At 45.7% G+C, this 24,154-nt stretch overlaps 1 protein-coding gene and 1 pseudogene across 1 annotated transcript; both read right to left on the bottom strand.

Annotated features, from left to right (window-relative positions):
- Window positions 1–1,002: 1,002 nt before the first annotated feature.
- On the bottom strand, window positions 1,003–18,120 carry PRRG2 (proline rich and Gla domain 2). Its single transcript, XM_066631222.1, has 6 exons — window positions 18,015–18,120; window positions 13,207–13,370; window positions 7,686–7,731; window positions 5,742–5,868; window positions 4,401–4,535; window positions 1,003–1,033 (listed from the first exon to the last, which is right to left on the bottom strand). The coding sequence occupies exons 1-6, from the start codon at window positions 18,118–18,120 to the stop codon at window positions 1,003–1,005; spliced, it is 609 nt and encodes a 202-aa protein (XP_066487319.1).
- On the bottom strand, window positions 6,341–6,460 carry LOC136654822 (5S ribosomal RNA; annotated as a pseudogene).
- Window positions 18,121–24,154: the final 6,034 nt, after the last annotated feature.

Here is a 24,154-nt window from a genome sequence, read left to right on the forward strand (position 1 = left end):
TCCCCTCTTGCATCTCTCCTTTTAAACAGCCTTCCTCCCTCATCTTGCCCAGACACATGTACTGGCTATCTTGCATACTTTTCACAAGTGTCTGAATATGTTGGGAACATCATGAGCCCACTCTAGATAAGTGCCTCTGCCAACAGAACTGGGTTTTCATTATCAGGATTGGCCTGGGGCCGTGGGTGATCATTCTCAAACCTAGATCTGGAGGGAGCGTTCAGCTCAGGATCCCCAAGGTCAGTGGTTGTAGCTGGCCTGCAGCAGGAAGTGTTCTGTTGAGCAAGCAATGGCAGAAGAATGGCCTACCAGTATTTATGCCAGGCCTAGCCAATCCTGAGGCTTCATACTATCTACCAATCATAGCAGCCAAAATTATATACCCATGTTCCCTTCTGCACCTAAAGAGTTCTCTGAAGGCACACAGTCCATGGGAACTCACCAGTGAGGTCATAAGACTGACCTGACTGCAGGTCATAAGACTCCTTGTTCAAGCTGTGGAATCCCTGATGATTATTCTGAGAAGTACAAACAAACTCATCTACTTGAACACAGACGCTGCCTACCCATGCTCTGGTCAACTCTTGCACACTCATATAATGACAGAAAGCTTTACCAAGCCTTACCCACAAGGCAAGAGCTGGGAAGAGGAAAGGAACCTTGTGCACCGATTTCTAGCAAAGCTCTGATCTGGAGCTGTAAAACCAGCAATTCATTTTCTTGCAGGTTGAGTTAGCATTGGTTGTGATATTCATATTTACAATCTTACTTATTATTATAGGTGTACTTCTCTCTCTCTCTCTCTCTCTCTCTCTCTCACACACACACACACACACACATACACACTTATAAGGTGAATTTTCTTCTCACTTTCCATGCATTCTGAACACACACTCCCATATCTGTCCCCCAACTGTGTTGCATATGCGTGCATTTTGTGCATAATGCCGGGGGTGGTAGTGGTGGTGGAGTAGCTCTTCAAAGATCTCTACTGTTTTCAATTCAGGTTGGTGGGGCTGAGTTGGTACTATTCCTAGAAAAAAAGGGAAAGGAAAAAATGGTATCCTGTTAGTGAGAAGGAAGCCACACTGAGGCTGATGGGCAAAGAAAAGGAGCAAGCGAACATGGTTAAAACATTAAGTGGAAAGTGGCAAGATTAGGAAGATGGAAAGAAACTGTTCATTAATTAAGGAGACAACTGAAACCTTTCTTTCCCTGTTGTTTGGACATGGTGCATATTCTCACAACCCTCTCACAATACAACCTAAGAACTAAAACCTATGCTAAGTTCTGCTTTCACATCACCTCGTGTGATATGCTGCTGGGGCTGATGACAGCATGCACCCTGCAACTGTTACACTAGAGAGTGTCATGCGAACAGGTTTCAGAATTTATCTCCCTTGTGACACGCACAGTGTTGCTACCCAAGATGGACTCTGAGCCCGTTCCCATGGGGCAACCCCAATGGCTTGACCACAAAACAAAGAGAATCACAGTGATCTTGCTTCCTCTTGGCAGTGGGACAAAACAGTCTCAAGAGCCCTGTGTGTTCCTTATCTGACCCATGACAAGGAACCTGGGGTGGTGGTGGTGGTTCAATATTCTAGCTCACTCAGGACCTCTCCCTGGGTGATCCACAGACAAATATTGTAAATGTTAGTGGAGAGGGGCTTCGTTAAAGAGTGGGGCTTGCCCATCTGGTCTCACTGTTCCCTATGCATGAGTTGTTTGGGCCAGATAAGGCAGTGACTGCACTGGGCTAGACTACTGTTGTTTACATAGCACTGTCAGCATCTTAGCAAATGCATCCCCAGCAAGTTGCAAATTAAAGAAAGGAATGAGAAAGGTGATGAACCACCTTGAAGTCCTGGGTCTGTGCTTCTTTTGCAATGCCAGTGCATTGCTGCCTCAATTCGGTGTGAAGCAGAAAGGCTGGAGTTGACAAGAGACCTGTGTGTTTTGCTCAATACTGGAGACAGATCAGAATCCCCACCGGCTTTTATATTTAAAGAGGGGAAGGGGGAACAGTCATTGCTGTTTCTCTATCCCAACAGTCTTTGGCAAAACCTGAAATCTGTTTTGCACCTCACACAATCTAATCAAATGAAGACTGTGTAACACCTCCTGAACATCATTTTAAAGCTGTTACAAACTGCAGATTTCAGGGATTTTTCCCATCAGGCCCAGCTTTCTTCCTTTTCTCCCCCTTCAGTTGTTTTGCTTAACATCCAGCCTGAAAGAGAAGACTCCTTGAAAGTTTGCTTACCACTTGGTAACATTTTAGTTGGTCCTCAAATACATTTCCCTGCTGTTACTTTTGAGTGCTTCTTCCTAATGGAGCTGCCCAGCTACCTGCAGTTTTCAATAACCTCGCAAGTTCTCTTCCGCACTGCGACTCACTTTTCCCGAGTCATAAGTGTCATGAAAATCCTCAGATTTCCTTTTCAATCTCAAAATGGGATATGAATAGAATCACCCACATTAGGGACCAGTACATGGCCTATTGTTTAGGGATTAAGGTCCTTCATCCCAGAAGGCATCAGTTTAACATGCCCCTCCTATTGGAGCTGGCATGAGTCCAGATTGGATACCACTGCCCACCTGACCAGGATTCAGAGTCAGGTAAGAATGTCCAGGTGAGCATGCCTTGACCAGTAAAGAGGGGGGAAAGAGATGGTGACATCATAAAAAAAATGGCATACAAGGTTAAGCCAAAGAATGCTCTTGAGCCTGATTCTGATAGTGAGTGGTGCACTGTTAAGATCCAGCCCACCTTTTTGGGGATGGAGGTGCCAGGGACTAATTTGGGGAAGTTTTATCAGATTTCTATTTATACTCAACTTATTCCTATTTGCAGTTGTGTTGTAGGAACTGTGCCTAGGCCTTCCATCACCAACATATTTTTGAATTATCTGCTCACAACTACCTTGTACCTTTTTTTGCTGCCTCATTTTACGTTATGTCTCTTCCTTTGAACTTTAAAGTTGCTTACTCCAATCTGGACTCAGTGAAGAGCATGTTGCCGTGTCTTCATGATAGCCAGCACTATACAGGTTGAGTCTCATTATTCGCGAGGTTTCCATTCCAATAACTCACATGAATGGCAAAAAACACACTATAGCAAAGCAATTTAAAAAACAAAGTTTCTTTGCCCTGGTGATTTAATAACAGCCTTGCTGACCTTTGTAGTGCACACAGAGTCAATCAGTCTCTCTCCAGGAGCTTAGGCTTCAATCCCTCCCTTCACCAGGAGCCCCAGCAAAGAGGAAAGATTGGAGAAGGTGATAATCACTGCCTTCTTTCACGTGCTCAGGAGGAAGGGAGGAATGAAGCCTGCAGAGAGAATGATTGATGGATTGTCAGCCGGCTGCCCTTGCTGGCATTTTTAAACAACTGTTTTCCTTTAATTTAAAGGGCCCTTCTCATCAGCTTTGAGACAGAAAAAACTGTGGATATTATATTATTATTATTATTACTATTATTATAAGTATTTATATACCATTTTTCAATGGAAAGTTCACAAAGCGGTTTACAGAGAAAATCAAACAAACAACTAATGGTTCCCTGTCCCAAAAGGGCTCACAATCTATACTTAGGTTATACCTGTAATCACTTGTATGACTGTCTCTCTGCAACAGTAAAAAGCAGTTTTTTAAACTGTGATTTTAAAAGGGTGCATTTTTCCCCTTCTCCAGGGATCAGCACATTCCTTCTCATTTGCAGGGGGCCATTCGTGTTGAGTCAAATCAGTGTATAAAAAATCTGTGTATAACAAGACTGGACCTGCACTACTTGAAGGTCCCCAAAGTCAGGGGCTTCTGCTTTGCATGTGAGAAAAGGAATTTCAGGATGGATCCCCTCTGCTTGATTTTAGCTCTGATGGTGGCAGTGGTTACTACAATTTTATTCTGAAATAAGGGTGTCCAGGGCACCTGCTCCTCAACCATCACAACATGCTTTTCACAGTTTTGGGGTCTGGGCCAGACAACATGGAACAAAAAATTACAGTTTGTGATGCCCCTCCATGCTGTACTATCTGTCTAGTATTCTCTCAGTTATTACTACCTTGCATTTGTTTTACACTCTTCCCACAAGGAGTTCAGTGTGGTAGGAGTTCAGTGTGGTATGCATGGGGCTATCCCTTTATTATCTCAAGGGAGGTAGATTAGGCTATTTTTAATGCTGTTGCAAGGTAGTGAATTGAGATGGGGAATTTTCTTCCAGTCTATTCCCAGCTTCTTCCTCTTTCTGCTCTAGAATTTTAGTCAAGTGACTTTATCCCTACCTTCCTGATCACTACTAACTCCAAAGTTAGTTTTCCAGCAGTCATTTCAGACTATCAGTCTTTGGAGACAGCTGGGAAAAATGACCTTGGAGTTATGTCTCAATGCTGGTCATACCTGTGATAAGGTGGAGGTGGTGCATCATGCACCCCTGAAGATGCCATTGCTTGCTCATAGGATGGGAGTCCTGGTGCCGACTCTGGCTTGGGCTCCTCATCAAAATTTGCAAGGGGGTACAAGTTGTCCAGTGTCCTGATGAGAAAAAACATAGAACAATCAGGAAAGCTGAAGTGTCCTACCAACAACCACCATCAACTCTGTTTGCTTAGGGGCACTCCCCATTAACAATTGGGGTGAGATAGAATTCTCATTTTAAAAGCCTCTTATTTTGACAGATGAAAATTATCGACATTAAGAATGGTTAGAGGTGGAAGAAAAGGGTTCTGTTTTTTTTTTTGCAGATTTTGGTGTTTTCCAAAGTTAGAAGTGAAGAAAGCAGTTGTTGTTGTTATAACAATAACAACAACAACAACAACTTTATTTTTACCCCGCCTTTCTCCCCAAAGGGACTCAAGGCAGCTTACAACAGGTTAAAACAGATTAAAAACATAATTTAAAACAAATAAAAAACATATTAACACATATCATAAAAACAGCAGTCAGATAAAAAATAGTCAGGTAAAAAGAGCATAGAGCAGCAAATCACAAAAGAATCAGGCCTGTAAAAAATATTAAAAGATGTTGAAAAGATGTTAAAAAGGCTGAGAACTCAGAAGGCTTGTTTAAACAGAAGGGTCTTCAGGCCTCGCCAAAAAGTCTCAAGAGAGGGAGGCATTCTTAAGTCAAGGGGAAGGGAGTTCCATAGCGTTGGTGCCACTACTGAGAAGGCCCTATTTCTTGCCACCACCCCACATACCTCCCTAGGCGGCGGCACTTGTAAAAAGGCCTTCTCTGATGACCTGAGAGGACGAGCCGGATTGTACGGGAGTAGGCGATCTTATGTGTTTTTATTCAAAATTTACATTATAAATCTAAATTATAAGTGAACTGGGTAGGTGATATAGTGTCAGCAGATGCAGCTAGTCATTATCAATGTACCCCTCATTAAATTATAACTAAAACAAAATGGTTTATTGGTTTATGTAAATTTTTGGGGTTTTTTTATTTTTACAAAAATGAGAAGTGCAGAAAGTGGCGGAATGTGTTTTTATTCCGTTATCACCGTTTTCTCTCAACTCTAGGAATGGTCCACTTTCCTGATTGGAATCCCTGAAACTGCTATTTACTCCAAGGGGAATATGTTTTGCCCTGTCAGACATAGCAGATCAAGAAAATGGTGCACAGGGAAAAGATTTGGCAGTGGAACTCCTTCTGCTGTATTTAATTTGGCCTGCCCTCCCTCCCTCCCTTCTCCCCCCCCCCACACAGAGCTCATCTTCCCCAGACTGTGGTCCATACCTAGACTGGTTCCTTCGCTTAGCCCGGTATTTGAAGCAGTACAAGGCCACAATCACAAACATGACAACAGACACCATTGCTGCTATGAGCCCAGCCACCAAGCCAGCCACGTCCACACCAGCGGTTTCTGTGGAAGTGAGAGAGATCGGAGGAAGCAGGGTGTTAATAATAGGATCAGTGTCCAACCTTTTAGGGTAGGGCTTTTCAGACTGGGGTGTCGCGACAGCCCAGCCTATGGGCCCTGGCCACTTTCACCTTAAGGGGCAGGGGCAGCCTGGAGGCAGGGAGGAGGCAGCAGCGCAATCCCCAGGATCAGCTAATCAGCTGCCTGAGGTGACCACCTTGGTCACAGAGGGGCCACTTCTGCCCATCTTCTTCCTCTCAGACATAAAGACAGTGGGCTGGTTGTGGTTCTTTAATGACAAGGAAGGCACACGTGCTTCCATGCTTAAGATCATTCTCACTTGCATTATTATCATAAATAATTTTCTTAACTATTTCCAAAACCCAGAACTAAGTCCTGTTATTGAACACACATTTTGTGTGACTATGCATTGATAAATGGTTGGCAACCTTCAGTCTCGAAAGACTGTGGTATAAGCCTACAGCACCTGGTATTCCCAGGCGATCTCCCATCCAAGTACTAACCAGGCCTGACCCTGCTTAGCTTCTGAGATCAGACGAGATCAGGCATGTGCAGGGTAACAGTTGCTGCTTATGCCCTGGCTCAAATTATTCCCCAGTATATCTATCAGTCATAATAAGAGATTGCATGGGCTGCAACTGCCACATTCAGGTCTGGAATAAGACAGGAGGACCACTCAGAAAACTTGACCTGGAATGCAAAAACATGGGCTGGATGCCACACACACAAAAATGAATGAATAAAGGACAGCAATTCTGCAGGAAAAGATGAGCGTGGAGACAACTGGTGTCAAGTATAAAGTCTAGGATCTGACCCACGCTTTGGCATTAAGCCACCAAAATGGAGCTGGTTACTGTCCAAAGGATATCCACTGCAATCCAAAATTTGTTGGTTTGGAAACAGATGGGGCAGCAAGATGTTCTGGTCCAAGAATGGCTAGTGAGGCTGGAATAGGGCTAATGATCTATATTGGGTTTTTAGCTGATTGTGTTTAAAAACACAGATTCTAAGCTAGCCAATACGAGTTATATTAGTTTGCACACAATGAAATAAATGAATGTGCATGCAAGTATGAAATGGCTTTTTTCCCTTCTCACAGCCTCATCTCCTCCCCCAGAGGTCTGGGAGAGCCAGAAGGGTGTGGGAGTTAGATCTGGAAGATCCAGGTTCAAATCCCCACTTAGCCACAAAGCTTCCTGGGTGATCTTGGGCCAGTCACTAACTCTCAGCCTCAACTTTCTCAAAGGGTTGTTGTACAGGAACCATGTATACTACCCAGAGCTCCTTGGAGGAAGGGCAGTATAAATACGCCAAAAAAAAAAATCAATAAACCACCATATTGCTCCCTGGGAAAAAGTTGGGTCTTGTACTTCTGTAGAAAAGAAAAGTTAGAAGAGAAAAGGTATGGATACAGAGATTCCGTATTCATGGATTCTTCATCTGTAGATCTGGGTCAACGTGCGTCCCCTGGACCCACAAAGAGCCAGACTCGACCCAACCTGAGCCCTCCAAAGGCAACCAGGGCTGCACTCAGGTTGCTTCTGGGCTTAAAGGGGACCAAAACTGTGGGTTTCATCATCTGTGGTTTTCAGTATCTGTGGGGGTATGTGTGCGTGGTCTGAGAACAGATAGAGAGGGCCCACTTGTATGGCCTGTTTACTGTTCTCTCCATGTACAGAGCATAAGGAAGTTACATAGGAGAGGCTTTCTTTCCATGGAGCCCATGGAATGGGTTTGGGATGGACAGAAAGGCATCAGAAAAAAAAGTACGTGTGGCTCTCCTGCCACTTCATACTCACTTGCTCCTCCTTTCCCATTGTGTTCATAGGTCTCCCAAAAGGATTTCTGCCAAACGGAAGGTGGATAAGAAAGGAAAGGGATAAGGTTGACATGACATGATGGACAACTGCTCCCTTTCTTTTATTCAGAATATTCATACACTGTACCTCTTTTCAACAGTAGTTCACAAAGCAATTTACACAGCAAAATAAACAAGGGGACCACAATTGAATAAAGGATGCAGAAGAAAAACCAGCAACAGCCAGTGGAAAAGACACCATGCTGGGGTGAAGAGGGACAGTTGCTCTCCCCCTGCTAAGTATATGAGAACACCAATTTAACCCATTTGTGCCCAGCCCACAAGTGTACACAATTGGTACCAGTTGCATATATGCAATGTGGGGCAGAAATGGATTAAAAAGGTGCCTATTTGCCCAGGTGATAAATACTGGATAGTTGTCCCTACCTGAGCAAGAGTCTGCTCCCATAACCTCCTCAGCTTCTACTTGGTTGACCTCAAGTTCTACTCCTAAGTGTGGTTTCCTTTGAACCATAGTTGGGTACAGGACAGGTTGTGATCGTTTCCAGTTTTGTATATAATGCAGATATGTGGTTTATTTCCACATGAAAAGAAGAGTTCTCTCTTTCCCCCTTTTGGGCACAAAAGGCAGAGGAGAAAGTTTTCTGTCATGTCTGACCTGGGCTGATGTTGCATGTAAAGGTCCTGGTTTTCTTTGAAAGAGCAAGTTTCTAGCCTTCATGATGGAGAACCCCTGAGGAGGTCTGGAAACTTTTTTCCCTGTCAAAATACCAATAAAGACTGAACGGGTTCTGGGAGGGGATGCCTGTAGTGTAGCACTTCCCTTTTGCATACATCCTAGGCCTTCCCCTAACCTGTGGCCTCCTACCTCTATGCACTGCTGCTTCCTCTGCAAATTCAAACTGCCTAAACTCTGTGCAAACCCTGCAACTTTTTTTTCCATAGTCACACTCAATCAAAATGAACTGTAATCAAGAACCAATCAGCAGAATTCATTCTGTCCGAAGATGCAGAATTCTACAGTTCTTAGGGCATAAAGCCAGGCACAGCCAAGTGAGAGGTCTCAGAAGTTTTCACGTCAAAGCTCGTTGTCCCACACTGACATTGGTTACGGTCAGTTACAGACCTGGCCCCCATGTCACCCCAGCACACAGGTGCGCAATGCTGACCCCCTGTATCACACCCCCCCCCACCCAGGGATAATTATCTAGCTGCACAGAACCTCATGTGGCATTTGAGAATGCTCCGAAAGCCTTCGGAAGCTTCCTGAGCACTCTTAAACAGTACTTCTGGTATCCTGGAAGATATCAGAAGGCTTTTAGAGCGATTTTAAATGCCACAGGGATTTTGCCTGCACCTGGAATGGTTCCAGAGGGCAGGCGGAGGAACAGCGGCAGCGATGGCAGTGATGCCGCCCCCCCCCAAGGCCCACAGGTGTGACTCCTGGGGCTTTTGTCTCTCTGCCCCTCAGGCTGCCACTAGTTTACTGTTAACTCCTCAGCACTTGGTAACTTTTCCTTATGACATGACAGCAGAGCAGTAACAATCTTCCTGGTGATTGTGGGGCATTTAATAAGGAGTAGGGCCTATCTGGAGGCATTAAGACTGTCTAGGCATATAATGGGCTAGGACGCTATGCAGGCAGGCACAGGCTGCAGAGGCAGAAGGCCTTCTTGAACCACAAAGCCTTCCTCACCCCACCACCACTCTAGCAAGAATGGGCCCAGTAGGCTGCAGAAGAGACCACTTCCAGTTCAGGGCAGCAGCAAGCATAGGCACAACTCTGCCGGTGCCACACAGGCAACATCCAACCTCAGCCGTACCTGGGCAGGTCGCAGATGGGCCTTCTTCACCTCACCGCCATGCATTGCCAGCATGAACAACCCAGGGCCAGCAAGCTTAGTGCAACTCTGCAGAAGCCCTCAGGTAGCTCCCAAACTCACTCTGCTACCATGCCAGCAAGTTTAAGCACAACTGCAGGGGCAACCAGCATCCCTCATTCCAGACCAAACCAGTAATTGTATTTTTTAAAAAATATTTCAAATTATATACTTGCACAACAAATTTTTAAAAAATCCATTTTCAAACACCCCTCATGATAAGAGTTCAATATTTTCAATGATGATTTAAAGTTTCTATCCAAATAGTTTGCTAGCTGAGGGCCCAATCCTATCCAATTTTCCAGGGCCGGTGCAACTGTGCTAGTGGGGCATTAACTGCATCTTGTGGTAGGGAGGAAGTCACAGAGGCCTCCTCAAGTTATGGGAACATTTGTTCTCATACCTCAGGGCTGTATTGCAGCTGCACCAGTGCTAGAAAGTTGGATAGGATTGAGCCCTGAGTCATTATGTCTGTGTCTGAATGAGACACATTCCATCCAATACACTTTTGCTGATTACAAAATCTGTGGTTTTTGTTTTCATTTTTTTCCTAATTCTCACTTGGAAAAAAAATTGATATACATGCTTCGCTAGCACAGGGCATAACAGTTTGCAGCTCTCTTGTCAGTATATTTGCAAATATGCATATACAAAATGAAGGTGTTGACACTTTTCTATACCAAATCATGCATTTTTTTAAAATGCAAACTGAGTCTTACATGCTGCTAAAGCAGTAAAATAAGTTTAGGCTGGATATGAAAATAACTATTTCATATATTTCAATTTTGTATATATCGCAGAAATTTAGTTTATGTGATGGTGTAGTGATTCTGGGGTCAGACCTAGACCTGGAAGATCCAGGTTCAAATCCCTGCTCAGTCATGGAGCTTCCTAGGTGACTTTGAGCCAGTCACTCTATCTCAACCTCACCTCCCTTGCAGGGTTGTTGTGAAGACAAAAAAAAGGGAAGGAATTGTTTCACCACCCTGAGCTCCTTGGAGGAAGGACGGTATAAAAATGGAAATAAATAAAAAATTTTCCCACAGCTTCAATTTTTTCTCCCCCAAACAGTTTTTCTCACTGTTTCAAAACTTCTGGAAATTCTACATCTCTAGTGGGTCAGATTCAGAATGCTTTCATAAGGAAAGCCCCATGTTGTTTCAGTGAGCCCTCCCCCCAGCTCCATCACTGTCATAGTTTTCTCGAAAGCAGGAGAGGAAGCGCCCACCCACGCCTTCCTGACATGCAAGCAACTTTCTCCCCTTCCACAGAACTCAAGAATCCCCGGGGTCCATGAGAGAAGGCATACTACTTCCTCAGGAATCCTGGCTTGCCATTCCTTGCCTGCAATTCAGGGGACGGTCACGAGAGGGCAACAGCCTTTGGGAAAAGACACTGTCTGGAAAACAGCAGGACTCCCAACAGTCTCATTCATTAGGCCAGCAGAGTCTACTCTGGTCAGCTGCACCACATTCACAGCTCTTGCTAATGAAGGTTAAGGTTGCACTAAATTTGCCTTTAAAAAGCTGCCACAGGGCTCTTTGCTGCAGGCAACTAACATAATTACTTCAGTCCTCCACAGTCTGTTCTCAGCAGAGCTGTTTCAGCTGGGGAATTCCCATTTACAAAATGTAAGTGGCAAAACAAACAGCCTCAGTCATCTCTGAGTCAGAGGCTGGAACCGGGTCTATGTTCTGAACTGATTGCAAGTGTATGGGAAGTGTATAGCCATGCAATTGTACAGATATGCAAATACATATCGAAGCCCTGCCTGTAATTGCTCTGACGGGGAGACAGCAGGGCTGTGTCCTGAACAGCAGAGGAGAAAGAAGAATTTCAGCTGGGGCAGCTTCTTCTGCAGGTGCGATGGGAGCAGAAAAGTGGCACCTCCTGACATTCTTTCCTCTGTAAAACTTAAAACCACAACCCTAAAAATGAGAAGGAATATAGGCTTCTCAATAACTTTGCTAAGCACTCTTCGAGAGGCACACAAAGTGGCCAGCTTTGCCCACTTAAGAATTAAGGATAAATATTTTTGGATTGTGAGCCCCTTGGGGCAGAGAGCTGACCTTTCATCTGCTGAAGAGAGCCATAAACAGCAACACAGTATTGAACTTTCATCAACTTTTAGGAGCGGTTCCTGGAAAACTATAGGAGATACCCTTGGAAAAAACAGGAGCTGAATGGTCCCTCCCTACCAAGAACATATTTCTCCCATTGGTTACAATGGCTGTCAATCAACCTGGGATAAAAAGCACTATCTTAGGGAACCAGAGGTAAAAGTGTAATGGAAGGAATTAGTGCATATAGATAGTGTAGGGTGCAATCCTAACCCCTTATGTCAGTGCTTTCCAGCACTGACATAAGGGCAATGCAGCTCTGAGGTAAGGGAACAAACATTCCCTTACTTTGTGGAGGCCTCCGTGAGTGACACCCAAGTGCAGGATGCAGCACATGTCCCATTGGCACCGCTATGCCAGTGCTGGAAAGGACTGACATAAGGGGTTAGGATTGCACCCGTAATGTAATAATAATATGGTAACTAGACACTTGCTCACCATATTGGGAGTTGACATATAGTAGTGATTTCTCTAGTGTTTAACCATAAAGTACCACCCCACACTGCAAAAGTTTTGAATGAACCCCAACATCAATTACTACCTGTGTTGAACCCTGATTATTCATTCAATTTCTGCACAGGTGCAGGTTACATAAGAGGTTTGTTAAACAGGGTTATGCAACACTTCTTGGCAGAGCTCTAAATACAGGCCTGCAGCAGGTTGTCACCTAATTCTGGGGGAGAAGTCTGGAGGCTGGAATGCACTTAAGGGTACAAAAAATATTTCATTCTTTGTGCCTGAATTCCAATTCAGTATTCTCTGCATTTAAGGATATGCTGGGGTTAAATAAAAACACAAAGTGTGACCATGTAAGAGAAAACACTGCATTGCTTAGAGATAATCATTACTATTTGAGCCACAAAAATGATGTGTGAATAAGCTAATTTTGTTTGCGCATGTATATGCAACACTAGTATCACATAATGGAAAACAGTGCTTCTAGCTCACCAAAGCCCTTTCTTTGGCGTGGTGTTTCATGCAAGTCTTTTGGGACATGGGGAATTTTTCCAGATAATTCTGAGATGTTCAGCTGGTCCTGCAAGTGCTCCCACACAGATGCAGACGAGGACTCAGGCAGACCAATCCTATTCAGCACTGGTGCAGTGGGGCTGAGTGGCCCGCACCATATCCAACACTGAAATAGAGCACGCCGGAGGTCTCCTTGGGTTAAGGAAACACTTGTTCCCTTACCCTGTGTTGAGCCCCAACTTGCTCAATGGAGTTACTCAGATCTGCACCAGCTAAATAGCTGGCACAAGTTCGAGAAGCCCTGTGTAGGACTTTCAGGTCTAAAATGGGGGTCAGGCTACAGCAGAGGCCTTCTCCTCCATTCCCACCTGTTTCTGGACTTTGGAAAAGGCCTTTGTGATATCCTCAGTTTCCAAAACCACAACCAAAATAAGGACAATCTATGTGTGCATCAGGGACCACTAGTGATAGTGTAAAAATCATGACCTATTACACTCTCAATCTAAGGCCCACACCGGTCCCCATACTCAACTGTTTTTTTATCGTCCTCAAAGACTTCACGGGCTTCCTCGTAGCTGCAAATTTCCTCTCTGCATTCACGCTCCAGGTTGTCTGGGACAATCAGTTCAAAATCCCAATAGTTATAAAGGAGTTTACGCCCCAAGAATTTGTGTGCAGTAGAGTCATCTAGAAACACTGGAAAACAGGAACCATCAGACATTATTCAGGGGTTGGGAGGTGGCAAAGAAACTGAAGAGTCAAGAATTCAGAGTTAAAAGATACGGCCTAGAAAATTACAGTGCAGGGCTGGGAGTAGTTCACATATAAAGGGATGATGGTTCAAGCAAGGACTCCTGAGATTTCTAGGAAGGAAATATCTTTTAGGACAGAGGTGTCAATGCAGAATGCAGACTTCAGAAGCAATTTATCTGGCCCCCATTATAATCAGGCTCTCCCAGCTTGACAACATAGGCCTACAAAACTGAGGGTCAGAAAAGTTTTTCCCAAACTTTATGGTGGTTTGATACGAATTTGTGGTGTGGATTCCAAAAATGGCATCCGTTTTGCCCTATCACGTCTAGTTTTGGAGACACGGCATAGCCTCTTTAGTGAATGGTTCAAGCAGTTTCTTCATGAGGAAGCCATGGTGCAGGTTTCCTCATGAGGAAGCTGCTTGAACCATTCACTAAAGAGGCTATGCCATGTCTCCAAAACTAGACGTGACAGGGCAAAACGGATGCCATTTTGGAATCTGCACCCCAAATATACCCAAGAATTGGTGTAACGTTTAAGGAAGCAAAATGTGTGTTGGCCTGTGTAATTAAGCTCTCGCATATCATGACATTATGAACAAGATGTGCACATTTGACACCCCTGTTCTATCAGATTTAGAATGAGCTGTAGATGATAAGACAAGAGCTAGGCTGATCAAGCTCCGCAACTTTATTCTGTTATTAGACCTTTCCAGATTATCCGTTCTTAGCACCATTAAGGTTCACCTATTTCTTAGCTGCAGGGGACAAATCTTCCCTGCAAGGGTGTACTTCTCTCTGTTCCCCCTGTAAAGAGCTCAGTGTTCCTGGGGAAATGCAATGCTTCCTCCATAAAGCACATTCCTCCATAAAGCACATGTGGAATGTGGTTCTGCGAGTATCAGCAGCACCGATTGGTTATTACCTGCACTGTGCAAGACAAGCAATGTGCAGGGAGGGGCAGCTGCTGCTCACTGTAGTCCCTGTGCAGAAGGGAGAAGCCCCTTGTCAGTCTCCACGAGTTTCAGCTGGACTTCCTGCCTAGTCAGCAGTTAAAATATCAGACAGTGCTCCCCAGGGAAATGTAATAGGATCCAAGCACAGCAAGATAAGGAGGGGGCAAAGCCATGGAAGACTTTGAAGGCAAGAACAAGGAGCTTGTGCTGGATCTGGCAGCAGACCAGAAGACAACATAGAGAAATAAGGTGGGGCATGAGGAGATCAAAGCAACGAGATGAATGAAGCTTAATTTGCTTATGAGTAAATCCATGTATACTACCGCCTTTCAGTGGTGTCGCTAAAGGAATGCAGGGCGTGCTTGCCGCACCAGGTGATGCACACGGGAGGGGGGAGGGGACACCACTAGCGACCAAAATTGCTAAAATCGTGGTTTGTAGGAATGATACCATCATGTTATATACCATTCAATGTGTAATTTACAGCAGAATGTAATGCAAACAAAACAAAACAATACAAAAAACAACCAGAGCGAGATATCTCCATTCTATCAAAAGTTATGGCCAAAACACCAGTGGGGGTGAGGCAATGGTACATCACCATGTAAAATCAAAATCAAATCTCCCAGTTTGAAGAGACACTTGGCCAACAGACTGAGGCTAAGAGGCAAAGAAGGAAGGCCCATAGCCAGGGAGACAGACCAGGGACAGACTGCACTTGCTCCCGGTGTGGAAGGGATTGTCACTCCCGGATTGGCCTTTTCAGCCACACTAGACGCTGTTCCAGAACCACCTTTCAGAGCGCGATACCAGAGTCTCTCGAGACTGAAGGTTGCCAACAACAACATGTAAAATCAAAACAATTAACACATTCCAAACACTGAAGGCAGCAGAAAACAGCAGTAGTCGCAGCAGAACAATGGGTATCAACCTCAAGTACATTGAATCAAAAGCATCTTAAGGTACAGCTTGTGAGTGGGAGTTCCACAGCTTTAGGAAGGGCAACTTCCTTCTTCCTTCCTAACTTTCTTTAGGGCAAGAAAGAAAGAATAAAGAGAAAGAAAAAGAAAATTTACTATCCAAGAAACCGATTGATTGACATCCAAAATCAATTCTCAAAATGCCCAAGTCAGTCAGGGTCATTTTGTCAGTCCACAAGGATGGTGACAGAGATTGGTTAGGTTGGACACTGGTCAAGGGCTCATGCCCATCAGAGGGTACATCCAACTAGGAGAACCATGAGCTCTCCCTCTCAGTGCTGATGGAAGTGGTGACATTAGTTCACTGAGGGCACAATCCTAACCCCTTATGTCAGTGCTTTCCAGCACTGACATTTGGGTAATGCAGCTCTGAGGTCAGGGAACAAACATTCCCTTACTTTGAGGAGGCCTCCGTGAGTGACACCCAACTGCAGGGCACCCTTGGCACCGCTATGCCAGTGCTGGAAAGCACTGACATAAGGGGTTAGGATTGCACCCTGAGACACTCACACCACCAGCAACACTGCACCCAGCAACCCATCTGTCAGACAGAAAAGCTGCAACATAAGCTGGTGCCTGAAGGAAAGACCCTCCCACACCTGGAGTTCCATCTTGAGACAGATGTCTAGAGGGGGGCCATCAGCATCCAGGATACTGGAATTGGGATGAACCAGGAGGAGCTTTCTTCTAATCTGGGTGCCATCACTAGGCTTGGCACCAAGGTGTTCCTGGATGTGTTGCAGAGCCAAGCAGAGGCTAGTAGCAGGATCACTGGCCAATTTGGAGTGCAGTTCTACTCTGCCTTCATGGGGGCTGATCAGGCGGAGGTTTTCTCACAGGCCGTGGAGCCAGGCAGCCCCAGCTGCTGCTGGCATTCCAATCTACATGTAGATGCCTCTACAAATGGAAATGACCCTCAGAGGCCTGCACCACTGCAAGGCCCTTAGGGGATATTCCCATTTTTTACATAGTGTGTACATAGGAGTACATAGGTGGCCCAGCACCAGGGCCTTGCTGCAGGGCCTCCGGCACCCTGGAGCTGACACTACAAGCAGAATCTTCTGTAGTTCACAGAATCATACATTTGGAAGGGGTTCACAAGATCATCTAGTCCAGGGATCTCTAAACTTTTCGGCCAAAGGGCCGCATCAAATATCTGGCACAGTGTCGAGGGCCGGGAAAAAAAATTAAACATAAAATTTAAATAAATACATTCGAGATACAACTTAGATGAATGAATGAATGGGCTCAAATGTCCAGAATTTCTCCAAGCACCAACACTGCCAAAGAAATAAAGCACACACAAGCACAATTCTGGTTCTGTTTGGTCAACCGGGCCAGAGGCTCTCAGGGGATCAGAGGCACTGGCATACCTAGAGGGGGGCAAACGGGGCAAATGCCCTGAGCACCGACCCTTCAAAGGCACCGCCTCAAGCCTCCCCCCCTCACCTGCCCACTTTTTTCTTTAAAGGGAGAGAAGCTGGCAGCTCTGCCAGCTTCTGTCCCTTTAAGAAAAGTCTCCTCCCGACAGAGGAGGGGCGCCCAGGAGCGCTCCTGGAGAGGCAGCAAGAAGTTGCCTCTCTGGCAGCTACTCAGCACCAAACTGGACCGCCCCCCAACCTCCTCCTTTATAGGAGGAGAGGGCAGGGGGGCCCTAGAGCGTCAGCGCGACTCCTGTCATGCTGATGCTCTGGCCTGGGAGCCCCTGCCTCTCACTTCCTCTGAGAGGCCTCTGGAAGTGAGAGGGTGGCCTAGAGTATCAGCACTGATGCTGTAGCCTGGGCGCCCCTGCCCTCTTGCTTCCTTGGAGAGGCCTCTGGAGGCGAGAGGGCAGCCTAGAGCGTCAGCGCAACTCCTGTTGCGCTGATGCTCTAGGCTTCCCGGGCCCCGACGGAGGGTTCTGCGCTGCTTGTAAGTGGCACAGAGGTCTCATTTGGAGCGATCTGGGGTTGCTGGAAGCAGCGCCCCAAACAGGTGGGCTTCTGGCAGCCCCAAACTGCTCCAGCGGAGAAGTCCGCACCGCTTACAAGCGGCGCGGAAGGCTCTGTCGGGGCCTCGGCTGCCTCCTTCGTTTCCCTTTTTTTCCAAAGGGGGGAACAGAGGAGGTAGCCACATGGAAATCATTGCGGTGACAATGATGTCACTGCAATTACTTCTGGGTCAAGGGGGGGCGAAAAAGGGGTGGGGGCAAGGGGTGTGGGGGGGTTGCCCAGGGTACTGGGACCCCTAGGTATGCCACTGATCAGAGTCTTGCTGCTGGTCGAATAGAGGCTCTCGATGGGCCACATCTGGCCCCGGGCCGGGGTTTGGAGACCCCTGATCTAATCCAACTCCCTGTCTGTAGTAGGAAATCCTCCTGGCTTAGAGCATCTCTAGAAGGTGCCTGTCGAGCCTCTGCTTGAAGAAGATCTCCAGCAAGGGAGAATCCACCACCTCCCTTGGCCCACTGCTGAACCACCCTGATCATCAGGAATTTCTTTCTGATGTCCATTTGGAATCTCCTTTCATTCAGTTTGTACCAATTTGATCTAGCCCTATTCTCAGAGACCATTAAGAGCAAGTTCGTTCTTTCTTCCATATGACAGTCCTTCAGGTATTTGAAGAGTTTACCCATTCTGGATTTTGAGAACAAGTACCCCTTCCTAAAGTTACCTTGGTCCTCTTGAATCTGCTGGTGCTCAGATTGTCTCTGGAAGGAGATGGCCAGACTGGGTACCAGCGCTTGGAGCAGCAGGAGAAGGCAGGAAGGACTCCACATAGCAGATGCTGAAAGGAGATCGTGAAACAGATGCTGAAGAGCATGATTAAAGCGTATTTGGAGAGGCATCAGGACAGGACGCTGCTTTTCCTAGCCACAAAACAGCACTTCTCTTGCTATGCCTTCCAGCAACAACATTCGTCTACAAAAAGCCTTCAGAGCATAAGGAGCATTTTGCATCTCTGTACCAGCTGCGATGATGGTATTATAAGTTTTCCTCCAGCAGGGAAACAGGCTGCTATTTGGTGATGAGGAAGCAACTCTTATGCATAAAATGGCTGGGAATCCAATAAACAGCTCAGCGCAGGGAACAAGATGGAGATGGACGCTTCCCGGGCTGGTCGGAGAACATAATTCGGCCCCTAACTGAGCAATTAACTTCTTTTATACTTTAGTGCTCACAGGCTGCTAAGGGTTGCTGGGTTGTTTCTACCCCTTCAAAAGAAGTTTACTCTGCAGAAATCATTGAGTGAAGTTTTTCAGGGCATGGAGCTAAGCATTTATCACCTGCTAATTGCTGCAGATCAAACTGCTGTCAAAAGAACTGCCAGAAGGACCTTTACAAAATCTGGAAATCCTGGAATACTGTTAAATGTAGAAATGTAGAAATGATAGTTTCATTCCTTCTCAGGGGCTGCACTCCCTAATGAAAAGATGCTTACTTCAAAGCTAGGATTCTGTGGCTCACCTGACTGGTTTCTGCAGCTCCCCAGAGAGCCATGGATCACAGTCTGGGAATCTAGAGTCTGACCTAGAGCAGAGTTTCTCAAACGGTGGGTCGTAAGCCAATTTCAAGTGGGTCCCCATTCATTTCAATATTTTATTTTTAATATATGAAACTTGATGCTACCATGGTGTGTGACTGCATTTGAGGAAATGTTACAGACCTGTACTTTTAACAAGCTACTATGTATATGCTTTTAGCTACGATAGTAAATGGGACTTTCTCCTGGGTAAGTGTACATAGGATCACAGCCTACGATTATTAAAAATTTTTCCTGCTTGATGATATCACTTCCAGTGGGTCCTGACAGATTCTCATTCTATAAAGTGGGTCCAGGTCCTAAAAGTTTGAGAACCGCTGACCTTGGGGATTTTCACTTCCTGGAAGTCTTCAAGCAGGGGAAGGACAGAGGGTAGCCTAGCTTTGGATTTCCTGCATTGAGCAAGGGTTGGACTAAATGACTCACACGGGTCTCTCCAAGTCCATGTTTCTAAGTGCATTCAAGCAAAGGTAGGAGCCTGGAAGCAAAGACTTCTGGATAAAAAGTCCAGATGGAAGTGAAGGATATAAAACAAATTGTGTTTACACTGCTACGTTGTGGTTGCTACACAGTGCAACTCCACTAATGGAACTGGGTCATAAAACAGGAAATCTGGATTTCATGAACCTCAGAAAGAACCCCTAATTAATTCCCCCATACAAGGGAAAGTAAATAAACCACAATCTTATTGTCGCTCTAATTGGTTGTTCTTAAAGATCAACCCTGTTCTTCGGTGAACAGAGCCAAGACATTCTTTGGCCCTTTTCTAGAGATTCACTTTTTAGAGAGGCACTACGTTGGCTTGCGATGCCTGGATTTATGAAGGAAGTTAATTATTAACAGCTTGATACTGTGCAGGTTGGCTAATCAGGTTTATTCAGGGCTGATCCACAATGTTGCGCCAAGCACTGCATGATACGAGAGGTGTGCCCCGGCATCCTTTGCTACGTCAGCGAGGATATTGTAATGCAATCATTACATTGGCCATGACTCCCTGCATGCCTCTAAGAAAGCTGCTGCCCTGATTGCTTGGACTGACTGTGTGGATGGAACAACCCTAAGCTTACATTTAGGCAAATGACTTAGGCTTACCTCGGGGCTGCACTGCAGCTGCACTGGTGCAGGAAAGTTGCATAGGGGCCCATAAGCTGTTCAGAGGCAATTGGGGGTGTGTGTGTGTGTTAAATAATGCCCAGGGAAAAGCAGAAAACACATAGAGACTATAAAACATGGTTTCTGTTGCATTCCTTACAACAATCCTGAAAGGTAGGTCAATATTATTATCCCCATTATTTATGATTGCTCCCACTGCAGACTCTAGAATCCAAAAAATTCTGGTATCAGGGTGGGGACAGAGAATTGGTGCAAGGTGAAATCAGATGAAGACCCCAGAAGTCCTGGCTGGTTGAGGGGCACAGCTCAATGATTTTTGTTGGGGTTAGGGCTGGAGCCTGGTGCAAAAAACTGTGTCTTAACTTAATACCCATACTATGCTATCAAAAGAAACAGCTGAGTTGTGTGCATGTGTAGCTGACTTTATTCCTTGATTTTCATTGTTGTTACTTAGGGTTTTCAAGCTACAGTGTAATAACTGCTGTATTCATACAAGTGAACATTCAGCATACCCAAGCTCAGCTGAGATTTTCCCTTGTTGTCCTAATAAAGAAATCCCCCAACTCATGTTCCTTGGAATAGCCTACCACTCTGATGCCCCCCTGCAATCATTTAGCCTTTAATAACACCCAAAAAGAGATATGGGTTAGGCTGTAATTGACTAATTTCATACACATTTACTTGAGAATAAGGCTGCCATCCTAGACACACTTTCCTGGGAGTAAGCCCCACTGAATACAAAGGGACTTATTTCAGGGTAGACATGCATATGATTGTGCTCTAAGCCCTTTGGGATTCAATGGGACTTACTTCAGAGTAAATATGCACAGGATTGTGCAGTTAGCCACTACACTGACATATTCAGAATCATCCTGGTTCTCATTAGCACCAGCATGGACTGAAATCATTTACTCCAGATGTCTCCTGCCTGAAAGGAAACCAAATTGTCCAACAGGACTAGGGCAGGAGGAAAATCGGACTTTAACCTGCACTGCTTCGCTTTCAGATCTAGCCTCAGAAAGCCCAAACAATTCCCCAGGAGACCGTGAAGGCATAAAAGAAGTCAAGCACATACACAACACAGCAGACCCAAAGCTGCCTGGTAGGAAAGCAAAGCGTTAAAAGGAAAAGAGGCAGTTTGATTCCAGAGCTGGCTGTGAGCTCTGCCAACTCACCTGCACGGAAATCGTGGGTGTGATGATACAGGTACGCTGGAATGGACGAAAGAGCACCAGGTTGTTCCCCAATCTAACCCCCTGATCTCTCCCACTCTGGAAGGAAAGAGCTGGAAGGGGATCCAACAGATGGAGAGGAGAGACAAAACTGGGAGTGTCTTCAGTCCATAACAACCCAGGGAAGAAGAAAGACTGTTGGAGACAGATCTGAAGGCTACTGGGTTGAAACTGGAGTTGCCACAGCTCCAGGTGGAGGTGGGTGGGTCTGAAGGTCACATGTAGGAGGAGAGCCAGGTGAAGGGGGGAAGGAGGAGCTCGTGGGAGGAGTCCATGGTCAGGCCTGCAAGCATTGTGGTGCGTGGGCAGGTTGGATCTGAGTTGCCAATGTTCAGTTACTAACGCCCCCTCAGTGGGGGAGAAACCCCTAGGTGCCCTGGAGCACTTCCTTCTGTCCTTCCAAGGTTTTAAAAATAGCTTCTACCTGAGTCACTTAAGTACATTCCTAGCAATGGCATCAGAAAAAAGAAAATTATCTTGGAGATGCACAAAGTGGAGAACAGAAGACATTGCCCCCTCCCCCATATGTTAAAATTTTGAAATACAACAGTACAGTATGTTTCACCTGAATGCTCCCATGCTAAATCATAAATGGAAGTGAACCCCTGGGGAATTGCGCACCTCAGGTCCTTCGGGAAGAGGCAGGATATGAATCTTTGAAAATAAAGATTGGTTCATTTGAGAGAAAAGCAATCTGAGTACATGTATTTTTTTCTTTCAAGTTATTACAGAGGTCAGTTATGGGGGGCAGATGAAAGGCAAGTTGTGCCTTTCATTGTGTGAACGGCACATTGTGTGTGTGTGTGTGCGCCTCCTTGTGCCATCTATGCTCATATTCCATCCCGAGTCCCTTGTGCGCTTTGTTCAATGTCTGCTTACAGCAGTGGTTCTCACACATTTAGCACCAGGACCCACTTTTTAGAATTAGAACCTGTCAGGACCCACCAGAAGTGATCTCATGACAGGAAGTGACATCATCAAGCAGGAAAATTTTTCGCAATCCTACCTACACTTACCTAGGAGTAAGTCCCATTTACTGTCATTGTTAAAAGAATATACATAGTAGCTTGTTAAAAGTACAGGTCTGTAACATTTCCACAAATGTAGTCACATACCATGGTAGCATCAAGTCTAATATATTAAAAATAAAATATTGAAATGAATGGGGACCTACCTGAAATTGGCTCGCAACCCACCTATTGGGTCCTGACCCACAGTTTGAGAAACACTGGTTTACAGCACAATCCTATGCTTGTCTACACAGAAGTCCCACTGTCTTCAGTGGGACTTACTCTCAGGAAAGTGTGCAGAGGATTGCAGCCTTAGAGCTCAATCTTGAGTGCTCAGTTGACCAGCACAAGTCCCTTGCACCAGCAGAGGAGTGTCACAAATGTGCTGTGTAAGGCATGTCTGCACCTCTTTTTAAGTCAGGAAGGCCAGTGCAAAGACACGTGCAGGCCTCCTTGCTCTGGATGAAGACCAAGCAGAGGTAAGTTTGTGCCAATGGCAGGCCACTGACATGGGGGTTAGGGGAGGGTGGGGAGAGGGCATTTCATGAGTGTTCCAGGGTGGAGGAAGGGTGGTGGGCCTTTGGGCGGGGCGGGCCTGGGAGGTGTGTGGGACTAGCCTCCGGCAGGTAGGCCAAATCCTAACCCCCCTCCTGAGCATCCCAGAAGGTTGCTGGGCTGTAGATCTGAATAGCACAGATCTGAGTAGCCCTACTGCAGTCAGTGGCTGGGGCAGAGCTTGGGGCAAGAGGAAAAATATCCCCTTGCCCCGAGTTGCGTCACAGCCTCCTCCAACCCTGTGCTGAACACAGTATGGGCCAGAGCAGTTTAGGATTGGACTGTTTGTAACCTAGATAGTTAAGTGGCAGCCATGGCAGGTGTGCTGATCAACATGCTACTCATTTTATCCCAAGAGGTTTGTAGGAATGTGGCTTGGCTACAGCTGAAAATGTGCAGCATCTGAAATCGGTTTGGAAATGTTACAGGGTTGTAATTCAGGACTCCTGGAAAGCATTTTTTTTTAATTTTTATTTTACTTATATGCTTAAACTGCCTTTGAAAAAGCACCAAGACAGCATGAACAAAACAAAACAAAATAATCTAAATAACAACGTTAAAAATTCAAAACAAGCATCTAAAAGCCAGCCATCAGCCACATAGAACCAAACTGGGAACAAAATGCAATGTGGAGTGGCTCTGTGTGGCCAATGTGGCACTCTTTAGTGCACCATTAAGGCTTTTTAAAACTTCTTGATGTTTCTGTGCCAAAAAGTGAATGCATGAGATCCAACAGATAGGCATCTGTACTGTTGTGTCATGGGAATGACTTCCCCACAGCCTTATCCCACCCTATCCCATGCTGTTTTCTGCACTCTCTGTGCCTGAAGGCAAGAGAGTGCTCCTCTCGGTGTGCTCGTTAAGCTTTTTAAATATGCTTCCTTATTGGTCTATTCTGGAAATAGATTATATGGTCAGTAGAGGGAAAGCCAACATCAGGGGTGGTGTCCCTGATTGGCCAGGCCAAGCAGGCAGGAACTGGCTGAGGGGCCACACCAGCGGTTTTCAGCCAGTGTGCCATAAAAGGTCCACAGGTGTGCCATAGGCGTTTGAAGCACAGCCATTGAAAATAGCTGAAAAACTCTTCCAAGTTCTGTGGCTCTGTTTCTAGGGCAACTGTCTGTAGTAACAAATTGTCTGTCCCTCTTCCTACAACGGCAGAGGAAGACTATAAAGGTCAGTGTGCCATAAAAGGAATAACATTGAAAATCACTGGTGTACACCCATCAGTGGGCCTGCTTGTCAGGGCTGAACTCTGAATCCTCCATACCGGTGGCTGTTGTAGTCACCAGTGCACCATCAGGGTGTGGGGGACACTTTGGGGAGCCAGTTCAGGTCTTTGCTCCAGGACCTCAGCAAC

The sequence above is a fragment of the Tiliqua scincoides genome, chromosome 5 (assembly GCF_035046505.1).
Source record: "Tiliqua scincoides isolate rTilSci1 chromosome 5, rTilSci1.hap2, whole genome shotgun sequence".
Lineage (NCBI taxonomy): Eukaryota > Metazoa > Chordata > Lepidosauria > Squamata > Scincidae > Tiliqua > Tiliqua scincoides.